The 16,256-nt window shown below is 50.4% G+C and overlaps 2 protein-coding genes across 2 annotated transcripts; both read right to left on the bottom strand.

Annotated features, from left to right (window-relative positions):
• Nucleotides 1-1,788: 1,788 nt before the first annotated feature.
• Nucleotides 1,789-7,179, bottom strand: JR316_0011830 (4-O-methyltransferase 1; the record flags this gene model as incomplete). The annotated part of the gene is made up of 9 exons (XM_047897475.1): nt 1,789-3,342; nt 3,409-3,779; nt 3,876-4,226; nt 4,343-4,890; nt 4,963-5,166; nt 5,237-5,290; nt 5,443-5,581; nt 5,681-5,810; nt 5,947-7,179. 9 exons carry the CDS (start codon nt 7,177-7,179, stop codon nt 1,789-1,791), a joined length of 4,584 nt encoding a protein of 1,527 aa, XP_047743884.1.
• A 4,101-nt stretch (nt 7,180-11,280) lies between these two features.
• On the bottom strand, nt 11,281-13,529 carry JR316_0011829 (uncharacterized protein; the record flags this gene model as incomplete). Its single annotated transcript, XM_047897474.1, has 6 exons — nt 11,281-11,296; nt 11,352-11,391; nt 11,623-11,689; nt 12,124-12,174; nt 12,271-12,726; nt 12,789-13,529. The coding sequence occupies 6 exons, from the start codon at nt 13,527-13,529 to the stop codon at nt 11,281-11,283; spliced, it is 1,371 nt and encodes a 456-aa protein (XP_047743883.1).
• Nucleotides 13,530-16,256: the final 2,727 nt, after the last annotated feature.

The following is a 16,256-nucleotide window of genomic DNA, read 5'->3' as shown; positions in this document are numbered from 1 at the left end:
GTTGCAGACCACAGAACGTTCTGCGCGATGCACAGTGAGTACTAGAGCATGTCTAGTCGTTTCGAGCTCTCACCCCTCTTCTCCTAGACTCTCGGACCTCGCTTGAAGAGAAGGTAAGGTGTCGCTGTGGATGGCTCCTGCGTGGGCAGAGCTGGATGTGCTGCCGCGGGTCTTGTGTCGGGTGAGTTTGCTGTCGTTCTGCTTTGAGGTTTGACCGATTTGTTCTGCAGGTGTCAGTGTCTCCCTCTTCTCCTAGACTCTCGGACCTCGCTCGAAGAGAAGGTAAGCGCGGCAAAATAACACGTCGTCGTTGTGAATGGCTTCTGGCGTAGGCGGCGCAGGGTGTGTTGGGTGAATTCGCTGACATTCTCCTTTGTTTTGAAATTTGACCGATTCTTTCTGCAGCTGTGAGTGTCTAGTCGTTGCGAGCCCTCCAACTTTTGCACCTCGGTTTTATGATGTGCTGAAAACGTAATCGCGATGGCTCCTGGCGTAGGCAGCGCTGGATGTGCTGCCGCGGGTCTTGTGTCGGGTGAGTTTGCTGTCGTTCTGCTTTGAGGTTTGACCGATTTGTTCTGCAGGTGTCAGTGTCTCCCTCTTCTCCTAGACTCTCAGACCTCGCTCGAAGAGAAGGTAAGCGCGGCAAAATAACACGTCGTCGTTGTGAATGGCTTCTGGCGTAGGCGGCGCAGGGTGTGTTGGGTGAATTCGCTGACATTCTCCTTTGTTTTGAAATTTGACCGATTCTTTCTGCAGCTGTGAGTGTCTAGTCGTTGCGAGCCCTCCAACTCTTGCACCTCGGTTTTATGATGTGCTGAAAACGTAATCGCGATGGCTCCTGGCGTAGGCAGCGCTGGATGTGCCGCCGCGGGTCTTGGGTCGGGTGAGTTTGCTGTCAGTTGCTGTGTTTTGAGGTTTTGACCGAATCAAGGGATGATTGGATCGGAGGGGGGAAGAACGAGTGCAGGTGGTGATCAGCGTGCAGAGTGTGAGTTGGGAATAGGATATTGTTCAGGGACCTCACCACCACCCCAATCCTTGAAGAGAAGGTACGGTCTCCCTTTGGATGGCTCCTGTCATGGCCAGCGCTGGATGTACGGCCGGAAGTCTTGCGTCGGGTGAGTTTACTGTCGTTTTGCTTTGTTTTGAAGTTTTGGCCGATTCGAGAGATGAATTGATCGGAGGCGGTGAGTGCATCGGCAGAGAACGAGTGCAGAAAGTGAGAGGCCATCTTGAGGGACAGGAGAGGGAGTCATTATTGATCCTTTTTGACTTGTGCGCTGCCGGCGGAGTGAGTAAGTGAGGTGGGCAGATTGGATAGCGGTCAGTTTAAGGCAATAAAGGCGGGTATCGAGGAGCCAGGATGGGATGACTGCCTGGAGCAGAAGGGTGAGAGGACGAGTGAAAAACCGATGCTGAGTCTTGCAAGACTGTTTGAGCAAAGAGTGAGCAAAGCAATGATGAAGTGGATGTTGCGCACTCGTATCCGCTCCGGAGATTGAGCTTGATGGGTCTTGCAGGAATGCATGGGTTTGAGGGACGGCAGGCGGGTGTTAAAAATGCGAGCAAACAAACAGAAGTAGAAAAAAAAGTCCATTGTTTGGCTTCATAATGTTACCACAAATCCATAACCCTAGTTAAAAAAAGAGAGGCGGAACGAAAAGAGAAAGCATGAAGTAAAGTCCATACCCGAAACACACGCATTCAAATATGCCTTTGAGATAAATCGCGGATAGTAATAAAGAAGAAACCGAGAGAGGAAACATGCACCGTTTTTCACCAAAGGGGTTATGGAGTCGAGTGTAGCGATGCATCCATATCCCGAATCGAAATCGTACTCGAGGCAGTTCCGCCACGTAAATTTCCACACTCTCTCGCGCTCCTCTCGTCTTCCGTCTCATCGACATCCCTTACATCAGCTTCACCATCACCAGCAGACCGCAAAACAACAGCATCACCGGGCCGCAAGCTAATAGACGGGCCAACAACGACCGTCCCAGAGCGTTTACGATACGTCGCCCCTCCTGCCCTACCCACTCCTCCCCCAGGGCTAAGCGCAGACGCAGCGAACATCGATGTCAAATGCGCATTCGACGCTCTCCGCGCAGGGCCCAGTGTCTTCGATCCACGAGGAAGCGGTGTATGAGAATGTGAAGGAGGGTTTGCAAAAGGAAGCGGTGAGCCAGCTATAGACGACGCCGTCGACGCTGACGCAGAGGAGGAGGCCGACGACGTCGAAGCCAAAGTCGATGCTGCTGATGGTGTCATGTACCTCGCACTGATACCGGTGCTCGTTCCAGTCCCAGGCGACACAGGCGGCTGGGAGTGCAGTTCACCTTGCACCCTGACAGGTATCATACTCGTCGGGGGAAAGAAACCAGGCGACACTGAGCTCGTATGTGTATGCGAGAGATGCGCGTACGACGCCCTCCTTTTCATCTTGGCCGGGCCTCCTTGGGCTTTAGGAGACGTAATCGTCTGCGCGTTTGCCTCGGCCTGAGAAGAATGTGTATACGACGGCGACAGGGGCGAAGGAAGCAGCTGTCTCTGCGGAGAAGCGAGCAATGTCTGCACAGGGTTGGTGGTAGTCTGCGTCTGCGACGAGCTCTGGACCTTCAGACACGCCAGCGACATCCTCCTCGGAATCACCCTCGCACCGGGCGAACGAGGCGGAAGCTGCAAGAGATGCGACTGCGAGTGTGAATGTGTATGTCTTGACGGGGGAGTCGTCTGCATATTCGCAGCCTGCGACGAGCCAGGTAACCCCAGCGTCGACTTGAACCCAACATTCCTAGAAGACGGCGGCGGAGAAGCTACAGGCGACGGCGACGGCGACGACCCAGAGCGTAGCAGCGGGACAGAGAGCGGCGACGGCTTCTTCTTCACCTTTGCCTTCGCACCCACCGTCGTCGAGAGTGACAGAGCTGGCTTGAGCGGTGTGATTGTGGGGAGCTGTCTTGCAGAGTTGCCCATGGTCTTCGCACGCATGATCCCTCCTCCCAGGCGCGCGAGCGCTTCTTCAACAGACGAGAGACGGGTGTTGGAGCCAAATGTAGGTGTACCGCAGCGCGACGACGCACGCTCGATCATCTCCATATCCTCCTTATCTCTATATCTCCGTCTCTCGTAATCATCTTCAACCTCGCGCTTGACAGGAACGTGTGTCTTCTCCTCGATATCGATGTCTTGGTATTGAGCGGGAATGTCGACCGGCACAGCGACCAGATACCCAAACAACGACCCCGACGTCCGCGTCACCTTCACAATCTTCCATCCCGCCGACAACGCAAGCAACGCAAGCTCGCGCAACGTCCGTTCCTGCGAGTTGAACATGACCTGCATCTAAAAAACACAAACAATCACACCATGAAATTCAAAAGAAGAGTTTAAAACATATCCGAGACGAACCGTCAAATCCATCCAATACACATTCGCACTCGCCTTGCCCAGATTCGCAAGCAGCGGTCTAGGCGCAGGCTCCGTACGCGCACCCTCAATCCCATCCAACAACCCCTTTGCTTCTCCTCCTCCTCCTCCTTCTCCCTTTTCTGCCCCAAAGCCCTCTGCACCGACACCAGCATCAGAACAAACACCCAACTCCTCCTCACACGCCAGCGGCAGCACAAAATCCGCAATAACCAACTTGGTCTCCGCCCGCGCAGCCTCGCGCAACCGCAACAAAATCTTGCGCGCAAACACATCCGGCCAGTCATGCAGTACAACGCGTAGGAGGAATACAGCGGCGTTCGTGATCGGTTGCGGTGTAAAGAAATCGTGTACTGTATATAATTTAGAGATAGGGGTAAGATAGGGGTAAAAATCGGTGGGTTAGTGAGGATGGACAGAAAGATTAGAAAGAGTGCAATGGAACTGACCTTGAAATCGAGCGGTGGACTTGAGGAGTTCAGGACATTTTGCTTTCCATGCCTTAGAAACAAAGTCAACACCCAGATACACCCACAGACCATCACGCAAACCCACCTTTTCGCCCATCTCACACACCACAGGCCGGTCCTGGATGACAAACCTAAGCATTGGACCTTCCGGCTCGTCTTCTGCCACCTGCACCTGCCCAGACGTCTGTTGTGCAGCATGATCCGACGACGAAGAGGTGGTGGTGGTGGAGTAAGAAGAAAACGCAGTCGCGAGTAACATACTAGTGGACCCGATGCCGCCTCCTACATCCACCACAACACTTCCGCGCGGTAACGAGCTCCAATCAAATCCTAATATCATACGTGAAGAAAAAGAAAAGAGAAAAACAAAAAAAAACGCGCATACAATCAGTCTCAACCCTCCAAAACAATAAAACAAATAAAGCATAGATTTAAAACACACGCACCATTCAGAGCAGCACCAGGCGCCTCCCATCCATCCGTGCCCGACATCGCTTTCCCAAACCGTTCGAGTCTGAATCTATTCGGATTATCATTCAGATCCCCATGAGCCCCATCTACCTTTTCATAGCTGCGCTTCCCAGTAGAAGGTAAGACCGACGCCGACTCTGAATCCGTACTACTACCACTCCTCGCCGCACTCGCACTCATCTGCACACTCTTCTGATCATCCACCAGTTTCACAGAGGCAACCTTATACCCCCTAGACGTAAGCTGCGACTTTCCAATCTTCGCATTCGCATTCTTCAATGTCGAAGTCGACTCTGCCTTTGTCACAGTCGGCATATTCGTATGTCGAAATGCCATTACATCCTTTTTGCGCGGTCTCTCCGGCTCTGGGGCGAGTGTAGTGCGATTGTTATCCGAGGCCGTCGGCGCTGCTGTTGCTGCTGCTGCTGAGGGTGAGCTTGTATTTGTGGAAGGGAGAAGGACAGGCGGGAATACACCCCCTCTCCCAGTTTCGACAGCGTCATCTTCATCATGACCACCATCCCTAAACCCAAAACAAATCCCACAAAAAAGTCAACATTATCACCACCATACACCCGAAATAAAACACACATACCCATCATTTCCATCCCCCTCTTCCAGACCTGCACCCCCACCCTGGCCTTCCAACCACCCGAAAAAACCCACACCCCTCTTCTCCATCCCAAACGCAAAGCAAAACGGCGCTTTACCCGGCTCGGTCCCCGCGCGCGTCTGCGCCGACGAAGAAAGGTAATACGTTTCTGTGAGGTACGCGGACGCTTTTTGGATCTCGTCGGTGCTGTAAGCAGTGAGTGGGTGGATTAGCTTGGTGTAGATAGATATAGGCGGGATAGATAGAAAAGATGTACCAAAGACCCACGAACGCAGCGACGCCATTCGTATCCCGATATTTCATCTCTGGCCTATTCAAATCAAAATCAAAATCAAACGCGTGTGCGTGTCGAAATCAGTAACCTTGCAAAATGGAAAATAGGCGTACGAAAAAAAGAAGAAAAAAAAAAAACGGGAACAAAGACATTCAAATGAAATAAAAAAAATGAAAAAAGATACATACACCCCATTCTCCTGAAACCTCCTCAACTCTTCAACACTCTTCCCCGAATCAACCATCGACGAAATCCGATTCAGCGCAAACACATCCGGGGATATTTCACGTAGTATATGATGCGTCGCGAGTAGTCGCAGGACATGCGCTGCAAATGAAAATGAAAATGAAAATTAGAGGAGGGTAATGGAAAGAAAAGGGGAAAAAAAGAAAGGAAAGGAAGGGAGGGAAGGGATGGCGGACATACCGAGCTTAGAAGCCTGCACACCATTCCGCTTCGAAATATCATCCACATGCATCCCGCCCTCCCCAGCCTCACGCAAAATCTCAACAACATGCGACGCCTCCATCAACCGCATACACGACGGTAAGTGATACTATCAACGCCCATTTCAGATCAGATTTTAGCCTCCAAGACGAAAAAATAAAAAATCAAGAATAAAGAGTGAAAAGTAAAATCAAGACTCGTGCATAAAACAAGACTCAAAAGTCCAGAAAAAAAGCAACACGCACCCCCATACTAGCATCACAAAGCGTCAAAAACGGAACCTGCACACTCGCAGCGAGCTGACCCGCCGCAGCGACAATGCGGCATATCGCAGCTTGCACCGCCGGGTGCGCTGTCAGCGCCTCGCTTAGCGATGTTGGGTTGTAGGGGTTGTCTAGGGAGGGGAAGTCGGGTGTATGTGGGTTTGGTGGTGGTGGTGGGTTGAGGTTGGGGTTGGGGTTTGAATGTGGTGGTGGTGGATTTGAATGTGATGGTGGGTTTGAATGCGGTAGTGGTGCGGGTGCGGTTACGGGTTGCGGTAAAGACTTGCTGATGGCTTCGCATGTAAGAGGTGCTGATACTGGAGAGAACGGCGGTACCGCGCGCCTTGACGGGGACGTCGATAAAGCGTGTAATGTTCCTGTTCCAGGTGGTGTACACTCCGTCGTAACAACCCTTGGATTCTCCAATATCGCATCACCATTCCCATTCTCATTTCCATCGCCCTCCTTCTTGTTCTTAGCGTTCTTAGCGGGCGTCTCCACTCCTCCTCCCACTCCTGAAGAAGTAGTCGCATCCGCATCCGCAGACGTGTGTGTATATGTATACGTAGAAGGCGACGGCGGTGGCGAAACATACGCCTGCGAATTTGAGTTTGAGTGTCTATGCGCGACGTATCTATGCGAGTGCTCCTGCGTATGTGTATGCGCATGCACTGGAACAGACGCTGAGCCTGACCCTGGAGCTGGAATCGCCACGGACGATGGCGATGGCGATGGAACCAAGACGCGCATACGCGGGTGGGAGTGCGTTCGTCCTGGCGTACCCGGCGGCGGAATTGTAGGCGTAGGCGTAGTTGTAGTTGTAGTTGGAATTATGGTTGTGGCTGTAAAAGTTGACGAAGCATCATCGATACCCCGCGTCCGCGCGCCGTCGTCCCGCCCCAGCCCCAGATTCGCGTCCATATCCATATCCACATCTACACCATCCGCATCGCCGTCATCTCGATCCTGATCCTCATTCTCGTTCTCGAGCTCGTGCTCCTTCAAATCCGACTTCGACTTCAAACATCCTCCATCCATCCTCTCTTCCCAATCAAGCTGCGGCTCCGGTGTCCTCGAGCAAGGCGAGCTAAACCCCGACCCAGACATAACCCCAGACGCAGCATCCCCACCGCGATGCGCAGCATACACCCGCTCGATATCCGCAATCGCGTCGCCTATGATAGCGTGCAGACTTTTCAGCGCTGCGATCGTCATGCCCTTTCTACGCTGAGGCACAGATGTCTACGACGGATGTTTGGATGACTTCGTTGTTGATTCCCTTGATTACCCGGTTTTCTCAGAGTCCAAAGTCCGGAGTCCACAATCCAAAGTCTAGAGTCCAGAGTCCAATCCAGCGAGCGTGTATATGCGTGTATATGCGCTGTTTGTCGAGCGTGATGTGCCGTTCAAATCTGATCTAGACTCCACCGGACTCAACACTCAAAGTACGAGAAAAGCGAGCACAAAGCGAAGAGCAGAAATGACGTGAAAATGGAATTCTCGCCACGGTAGAGGTCGGTCCAGAGACAGCGCCCACGATCCAGGAAAGAGGACTGGGGATAGAGATAGGGGCACGAGATGGAGGAGAATGGGAACGGAAAAGAGGAGAACAGGAAGGAGGAAAACGGGAAGGAGCAGCGAGAAATAGGAGGAAAGGAAGGAACAGACGAAATACAGAAACAGAGGAAGAAAGAATGAGCGGGAACAGGGCCCGTACGCCGGGTGCGCGCCCGAGCTACCGATCCAGCCAGCCAGTCATCCATACACAGAGACGCGCTCACACACGCAATCCGAAAAACGAAAACCGAAAAAGTCGCGCAATATCTTATCTCGCGTGGCATCTCGCCTCCCCTTCCCCCCTTGCCAATTGCCAATTGCCACTCGCCACTCAACAAGATTACCAGCCGTGACAATCAAGCATACACAAAGCCATAACCCAAAGGCACCACCCAAACAGACTAAAAAGAACACAAACGCAAAAAAAGTGGCATGGGCGTGGACGTGGGTGTGGGCGTGTCGTCTCGCCACCGCCAGCCGACAGCCGACAGCCAACGCCAAATGGACTGCCAAATCCAAATCCAAATGGACTGCCAAATGCCATGGCTGGATATAGATATGGATATCAAGTCTAGTCTAGCATACCATAGCTGATAGATAGCTAGCACAGCTGATAGAGAGGTGTCACACGAAACACGAAAAGGCAATAAAAAGGCAAAGGCACGAAGAAAGGGTGCAGTCAGCGTTAGGAGTCGGCATCAGGAGAAAGCGGGAAGCAGTCAGCGGGCTATATCTGACGTGTGCTGCGCCGCTGTAGGGTAGGGTGTGTCCTGGGAGCAGGTTGCACCAGTGGTGTTATGGTATGGTATGTTACATACACACGTCTCTTTCTCTTTCTCTGTGAGAAAACAGAACGATAAAGCAAAATCGAAAGCGAAAGCGAAAGCAAAGAAAAGCACGGAGCAGAATAGAACACCACATCTCAAACGAGTCACAACACAAGACGCCGACGCTGGTAAATTTGGTACATCAGCGTCAATATAGTGTCCACGTCCACATCAGCATCAGTATTAGCATCAGCATTAGCGCGATATCAGATAAGCGGCTCGCAGATCTTTTTAGTTCAGTGCTCGTCAAGTCAAGTCAAGTCAAAGCACCATCACAATCAGAATCACGATCACGATCACCAAATCGAATGCGAATCAAAAGGAAAGGAAAGGGAAACGAATCGCCGCGTCTGCGTCTGCATCGGTGTCGGACAAGTCAAGTCAAGTCAAAAGTCAAAGCTCGCGCTCAACACACATCACTTGTCGAATGGTATTGGTATTGGTAGGTGCATTGCGAAAACAGCACAGAACAGAATAGAATAGAATCACAAAGCCAACTGGACCGGATCCGGTAGGTGCAGAGCAAAAATCAGGATCCAGGATACGTATCACAGTCAATTTGCCTTTCCTTTTCCCTTTCCTTTGGCTTTACTTTTCCCTCCCAGGAGGAAAGAGGTGCACAGGACCCGATTTTGTCAGACAAGCCTATCAAAGCAGACAGTAGACAGACAGACACCAGAACCAGAAGCCGATGCACGATGCACGATGGACAACACAACACAACACACGACATCCGATTCTTTCGCGCTAGCACCTCAACGCAAGAATCCAGCAAGGAACAAAAGGCAGAGCAGCCTTCAAGCTTCAAGTCGAACGAAAGCAAAGTTGAAAGAAGAGAGAGATTGAGAGAATCCGCTTCAGAACGGGAAGAAGAACCTGCCCTAAACCATGAATCATGAAATCATGAATCATGTGATCAACTATGACCAAAAAGGGTTATTTGTCCCTGTTGACCAGCGCGTTTGTGGTAATCCACCTCCCATTGCGAGTTATTCCTTTCAGTACTCAGGAGACACTTACACTGACACCGACAACGACACTGACATCGACACCGACACCGATGACATTCTCCCTCTATAAGCTACGCTGATTGCTCTAATCTATCACGCGTTCCTCGCACGGGTACCCCTCTCATTCCTCGCACCCTCTCTGATTCTGAATCGTAAATGGTTAAATGACCTGACCTTGACCAGTGACCTAACCTTGCACCTGTCATGTTGTGGCATAGTGCAGATGCTCTTCAGAATTCTCCAACCAACTCAAGACGGTGCGTCACTCTGAACTCTGAACTCTGAACCAACTCTGAATATTGAAGTTTAAATCTTTGAAAAGTGATGGACGAAGACACACATACCGGCATCTCGGGCATCTCGGGCGCGCAAAGCAAAGCAAGTAAGTGTCGGCTAAAGTCGTCTAACGATTTCATCACCAATTCATCGGAAAGATATTACTCTTAGAACAAGTGCATTCTAAGGCCTAATTGTGAAGCCACCGAAGAGATCTGCAGAGCAGGACCGCGGAATACACAGAATTTCCTGGCACCCGTCGTTGCCATTGTCACCTTCATCTTCATATTCATCGTCAGCGTCAGCGTGCGCGATACACCCATTGACATCCATATCTGTCTCTGTGGCTGCCTGTCGGTTTGTCCGAGCTGTCTGCTCTGGAGCTGCGTCAAAGTCAAAATCAGAATCAAGTTGGGAATACACTGTCATATAACGTATAACCCTCACACGCACACGCACATCACACCCCATATCCAAAATCCAAAATCCAAAATCCAAAATTCAAAGAACCTTGAACGCTTCCGCATTTAATTCATATCCGAATCCCTCCCAAGTGGGTAGCAGACAAACGCCTCCGCACGGATCGTGGAAACTCGTCTGTGACATATCGCTATGTATGATCTCCTTCCTAGACCGTCAGCCTGGGATACTTACGACTGCCCGACGCTTGATTGGATTGGACATGGATATAGCTATTTGGATAGAGGCTTGGGATACTCCACGGCGCGCCGCCGCCGCTGCCATCGCAAGACATTGGCATAGACATGGGCATAGGTATAGGTATAGTTACAGGCATACGGTTCGAAATCGGGATTGGATTTAGAATTGAAAATGAAATTGGAATCAATCCAACTCTCCGAAAACTTGTTTTTTTATTTATTTGTGGCTTTCCCATCAACAACCAACAAATGAACAAATCGAGTCAAAAAATCGACAAAACGACTTAACTGCTCCTATACTCAGTACTCAAGTATTCATCGACGTCGTCTACCCACATTACATCTAGCAGGATCGACGTCAACTTTTCAATCATGCTCTCTAGCCGCGCCTACCTCTACACCCACACCCACACCCACACCCACGCCCACGCGCCTCCACTTCCACTTCCACACGCGTACACACGCCCGTCTCATAACCTCTCCCTCTCCCTTACCCTTTTTCTCTTCCTTAGTCTTCTTCTGCATCTACGTTCAATTGGCAGATCCGCGCCACAGCTCGGGATGCTACTGCTACACTTGTACCTGTACCTGCACCTGCACCCAAAGTTGTCAGAGACAGCGGACGGCGGACGGTAGACGGTGGCACCGAACGCACACGAGGAGAGGGAAGGGCAAGCGGGTATGCATTGGAGATGGGATGCGAATAGACCTGCGGTGGCGAACATCTGTCATCTGTCATCTGCATCTTGTGTCTTGTGTCTTGTGTCTTGTGTCTTGTGTCTTGTGTCTTGTGTGTTGGGCTCAGGGTCTGGTAGCGGAACTGATGTCTGGTGATGGGATGGTGTTTGTAGAGTCTGGTATCTGTGGAAAGATGGTGAATTGACGACGATGGGATGGGATAACGATGGTATGGGATGCAACAAATGTTGAATTGTGTATCCTGTCCAACTCTTTCTCTTTCCCTTTCTCGCCCGCCGTGGTACATAATTATTTCTCGTCGAGCCTGAATCCTGAGTGATTGTATGCCATGCCTCTGCCCGGATTTGGGGGTGACCCACCGAGAATCGTGAGTCGCTGATGCCTCTAGCGCTCCACCGTCTGGATATGAATCCAGCGCACGATGCTCGTGGAACCGAACTCGTGGAACGGAGGGGTGGCATGCTATTACTGGATGCACCTTGCACCTTGCAAGGCTGCTGGAGCTCGGTGCTCAGCCGACGCCTTGTTTCACGATTCATTGGAATAGTAAACTGTCGAAATTTCAAGTTGGCAGGCAACGAGACACGGGCAAATGATAGGTGACTTGTAAAAGTAAGAGAATGTGTATACATGTGCTGCGTGTTGCGTGCTTTGCTGATGCCTTCATGTGGATTTCCAGGTGCACATTATCTGCGGCCTGTAAAATTGTCAATTCAGACTGAATCTTTGACACTGGGACTGTGAATCCACAATAAAAAAAATGCAGATACAAGCATGTGTGTATAGGACATAAAAGCTCGATGACCGACCAGTCAGTGTCATATATGTAATAGATGTATATACAATGAGAAAAGCATGGAGGTCGAGGACATGTTACAATCAGACAAAAATTGAGCCAACGACGTGTATGACCTTCAAGCTGGAAGTCGAACAATGGTGCTATAATTATATTACAAGTTCAATGCCAGTGTACCGTGAATCAGAATCCGAGTCAGCCATAAATAATAAGAAGATCCATATCCATCTTATGTTGAAGGCATTTGCTTAAATGTTGAAGATTTGATAGGACCCGCACGCTGAGGACTGTATGATACAAGTGGTGGCCAGCAAACACTCGACCATCGGGCTCACAAAAATCGGACGCGAGTAGAGTACTGGAGGAGAGCTAGCAACTAAGGTTGCCTATTCAATTGAAGTGGGATTCCTGGGATGTTGAGCATTGAGAATTTAGACTGGTGAACGAGGAAAGGTGGGATAAGAGGACATGGAATGACTTACGGGATATCCTTCAAGTTGTAACATGTTCTTCAGCTCCTCTTCTAGCTGCTCGAGTCGCTTTCGCTCCATTTGAATCATCTCCACGATATCTCGCGCTCCCTCGTTGTCCACTCGCGTTCTCTCCTTTTCCTTTTGAATCATCTCATCAAACTCTCGCGATCTCTCCTTTTCCTTCTGAATGATCTCCTCAATCTCTCGTGTTCTCTCCTTTTCCTTCTGAATCATCTCCTCAATCTCTCGCGATCTCTCCTTTTCCTTTCGCGCTCTCTCCTGTGCCTCTCGCGCTCTCTCCCGTGCCTCTCGCGCTCCCTCCTGTGCCTCTCGCGTTCTCTCCTGTGCCTCTCGCGTTCTCTCCTGTGCCTCTCGCGTTCTCTCCTGTGCCTCTCGCGTTCTCTCGTTGGCCAATCGCACCCTTTCCTCGACCTCCTTGTTTCTTTCCATGTGGCGCCGTGCAATCTTGAACAATAGTCAATATGGAGTTCCAATAATCAATAAATTATGAAATTTGTGACACACACCTTAGCTTGATATTCCTCAAGAGCCGTTTCATAATGACGAACTAGGGATGCAATTTTATCTTCCGGATCGTGACTGTACAGAGAAAATCTGCGCTTCCTCACGATGGTTTCGCTTGGGTGGTACAGTTTTTTGAGCATGTCGTAGAGTAGACCGCCAAAACTGTAACAGTTGCCATTGCTATTGAAGACGTCATAATGCGGCCCCTGCTTGCTCAGGGTGTCTGCAAGCACTGCAATATTGTACACAAACAGTCCCTCGTTAGGGGCGCGTGGGAGGTCCCCGCTGCCTTCACTCTTGAATTCTAGCTGGCACATGCACTTCTCTCCCGGGCGTCTGTCTTTGGGAGCCCTCATCACGGTATCCCGTTGGTTACTCTTGCCGGAACTCGGATTTCGAGGGGAGCCCGTCGTGCTTGCAGACAATTGCTCAGCGTGACGCTCTGGTTGCGCTGGATCCGACGGCCTGGACTTGTCATTATAATTGCGCCCTCGTCTTTCAAAGTACAAATAATGTGTTCCTCCGTCGGGGTCCCTAAGTTCGACCAGGAGGGATTCATGCTTCGACTTTCTCCTGACATTCTTCATCAGCGATACCTTGACCACACGTAACTCCGTCATGATTCTAGGGGGAGCCCAATTATAGAGATCGGTAATATCATACAGGTATGCATTCACATCCATCGGGAGGTCGCACATGAGCTCTGTGCCTCTCCGAGTCATTGACCCAGTCTCTGGCGACATTTTGAAAAAGCGGTGGAAATGGTTAACGAAGGAACCCCAGTAGCTTTTGAGGGAGAATTTCATCGCGAGAAAAGTGATGGACAAAAGGGACTTGGACTGAGGGTTGAACGTTCAGGGTTGAAGGCTTGAAGCTGCAAAACGTGCAGCGTGAGTTTTTATTGCTGCTGAATATCGCGTGCTGAGCTTTGCACAACGAGGCAGGACTGGGCATCCGCTAAAATTAGAGTTGGCCGCACGCGTTGGAGATTTTTCCCACTACGCCCATTATGTCGCAGATATTGAAAAATATTGGCTGCCAGAAGACGAATGAAGACTCAACTAAAAACACCTCGATCCGTAATTCATCTACGGAATACGCAGGTGTGTATTTGTAAATTGTAATTCAATTTTTTCAGGAGAAGTGTCGACACATAATGACAAATGAGAGCCTGCCCTAAACCATGAATCATGTACCAAAAAAGGATGTTTGTCCCTGTTGATCAGCGAGTTTGTGGTAACCTCCCGAATGCCCTTTGCGAATTACGAGTGCGATTTCGATTTGGATTTCTTCCAGGACTCAGTACTCAGGAGACACCGACTCTGAAATAGACGCAGAGTTGTCGCTCTTCCTCTATAAGCTACAGCTCTAGTCCAAATCCCAATCGCAAATGGTTAAATGACAAGATCTCTCACCTCGCACCTCGCAGCAAATAATTGTTATTGGCATATACATATCACAAGACACGACACAACACGCCCATTGAATCTGCAATGCTCTGCATAACTGTCAGCGCGGTCGTCGTTCGACTCTAATCACTCTGAATTTTGAAAATAGATGGACGACCGACGAGACGGACGGGCATATCGCGCGCACAAATTAAAAGCGAGTGGGTAAGTGAGTGCTTGAGTGAGTGTTTTCACAGTTTTCTCGATTCACGAATATAGCTAAAGTAGCAGTCCGTTCACCAGCGATTCAGACGATATCAGAACAAACGCATACTTCATACCTCTGCCGAATCCAGCCGATTGTCCATGCTGGCCCTTTTCGAAGCCTGAAGCCACAGAAGAGATCTGCACAGCAGGACCGCGGAATACACATAAGTTCCTGGCACCCGTCATTGTTATCCTCATATTCATATTCTGCGTCTGCGTCTGCGTGCGCGATCCACCCATTGACATCTATATCTGTCTCTGGGCCGTGGCCATCTGTCTGTCTACTCTGGAGCTGCGTCAAAGTCAAAGTCACAACCAAGTTCACAAGTTCAAACCAAGTTGGGAATACACTATCATATAATGTATAACCCTCGCCTTCACCCTCACCCTCACTTGCCTACGCACATCACACCCCATATCCAAATTTCAAATTCTAGAGAACCTGGAACGCTTCCGAATTTAATTCATATCCCTCCAAAGTGGGTAACAGACAAGCTCCTCCGCACGAATCGTGGAAACTCTGAATTCAAGTTTCAAGTTTCAACGTTCAACTTTTCATCCATGTTCACTAGCACTGCTCGGCGCCACCGACAGACAGACGCAGACGCGCCTACCCACTCTTCCACACCCACCACGCGCCTCCACTTCGATGCGCGCACACATGCCCGTCTCATAACTTCTCCCTTTTTCCTTAGTCTTCCTCTTCATCTACGTCCAATTGGCAGATCCGCGCCACAGCTCAAGATGCTACGCCTACTGCTCCTGCTATACCCGTACCTCTACGTGTCCCTACACCCCGAGTTGTCGGACGGCCGACGGCCGACGGTGGCACCAAACGAACACGAGGAGAGGGAGGGGAGGAGAAGACGGGTACACATGTAGATTGGAAAAGGGGGTGGGTCCAAGCTGCAAATAGACCTGAGGTGGCGAACATCTGTTCTCTGGCGTTTGGCGTCTGGCATCTAGTGCCGTATGTCTTGTGTCTTGGGTTTAGGGTCTGGTGTCTGGTTATGGAATGGTGTTTAGAGTCTGGTTTTGGTGTTTGTGGAAAGATGGTGAGGGGATAACCATGCGATGGGATGGGATAATGATGGAGTCGGATGGGATGTCGATGGAGTGGGATAACGTCGATGCGATGCGATGCGACCAAGATGGGATAAAGACGGGATGGGATAAGATGGGATAAGATGGGATGCGCTGGCCAGACACCTCTTGTAGAGCCGTTTGCTCATTAACAAACGCGGTGGTGTTCGCGCTTCAACGAGCTCATGCATCATATCTTCTCCAACGTATTCAAGCTTCACGCTTCAAGCACCGATTCTCGTTCGATTACGCCGGCGTTGCGTATAATGAGAGATTTCCTCTTTTGTTTGTTCTCTGACGGATATTTTCTTCGAGGCGAGCGATGTTTGATGTTCCCGTTCGAGCTCTGTGATCGATAGCGTTCTTGCAAACGTTGCGCAATTCATCAGTCTGCTTCTGCTCATGATGCAAGGCTCCGTGTTGTTGACCCCTGCCCCTGCCACAGCCCCAGCCCACTACCGCTGTGCGAAATCTTCCCACCGACTTTCGAGTTGAGTTGAGCTGAGACGAACTTCCAAATTTCAAATTCCAAGGTTCGAGTGTCGAGCGACATGCCATTAGCGCAGGGCCCAGTGGGCTGAGCGGGCCAACAGCGACAACAAATTCAAGCACAAGTGCAAGCGCCTAGAAAGAATAAGCGCCAACGCCGGGAGAACGCAGAGCAGGGGCAGGTGTAGTATTGTATGATATGATATGATTCTCTGATTCTCTGTTTCCCTGTTTTTATGTTTT

This window comes from Psilocybe cubensis, chromosome 11 (genome assembly GCF_017499595.1).
Source record: "Psilocybe cubensis strain MGC-MH-2018 chromosome 11, whole genome shotgun sequence".
NCBI lineage: Eukaryota > Fungi > Basidiomycota > Agaricomycetes > Agaricales > Agrocybaceae > Psilocybe > Psilocybe cubensis.
The sequence above is the reverse complement of the archived record's forward strand: the minus strand, read 5'-3'. Positions and strand labels throughout refer to the sequence as shown.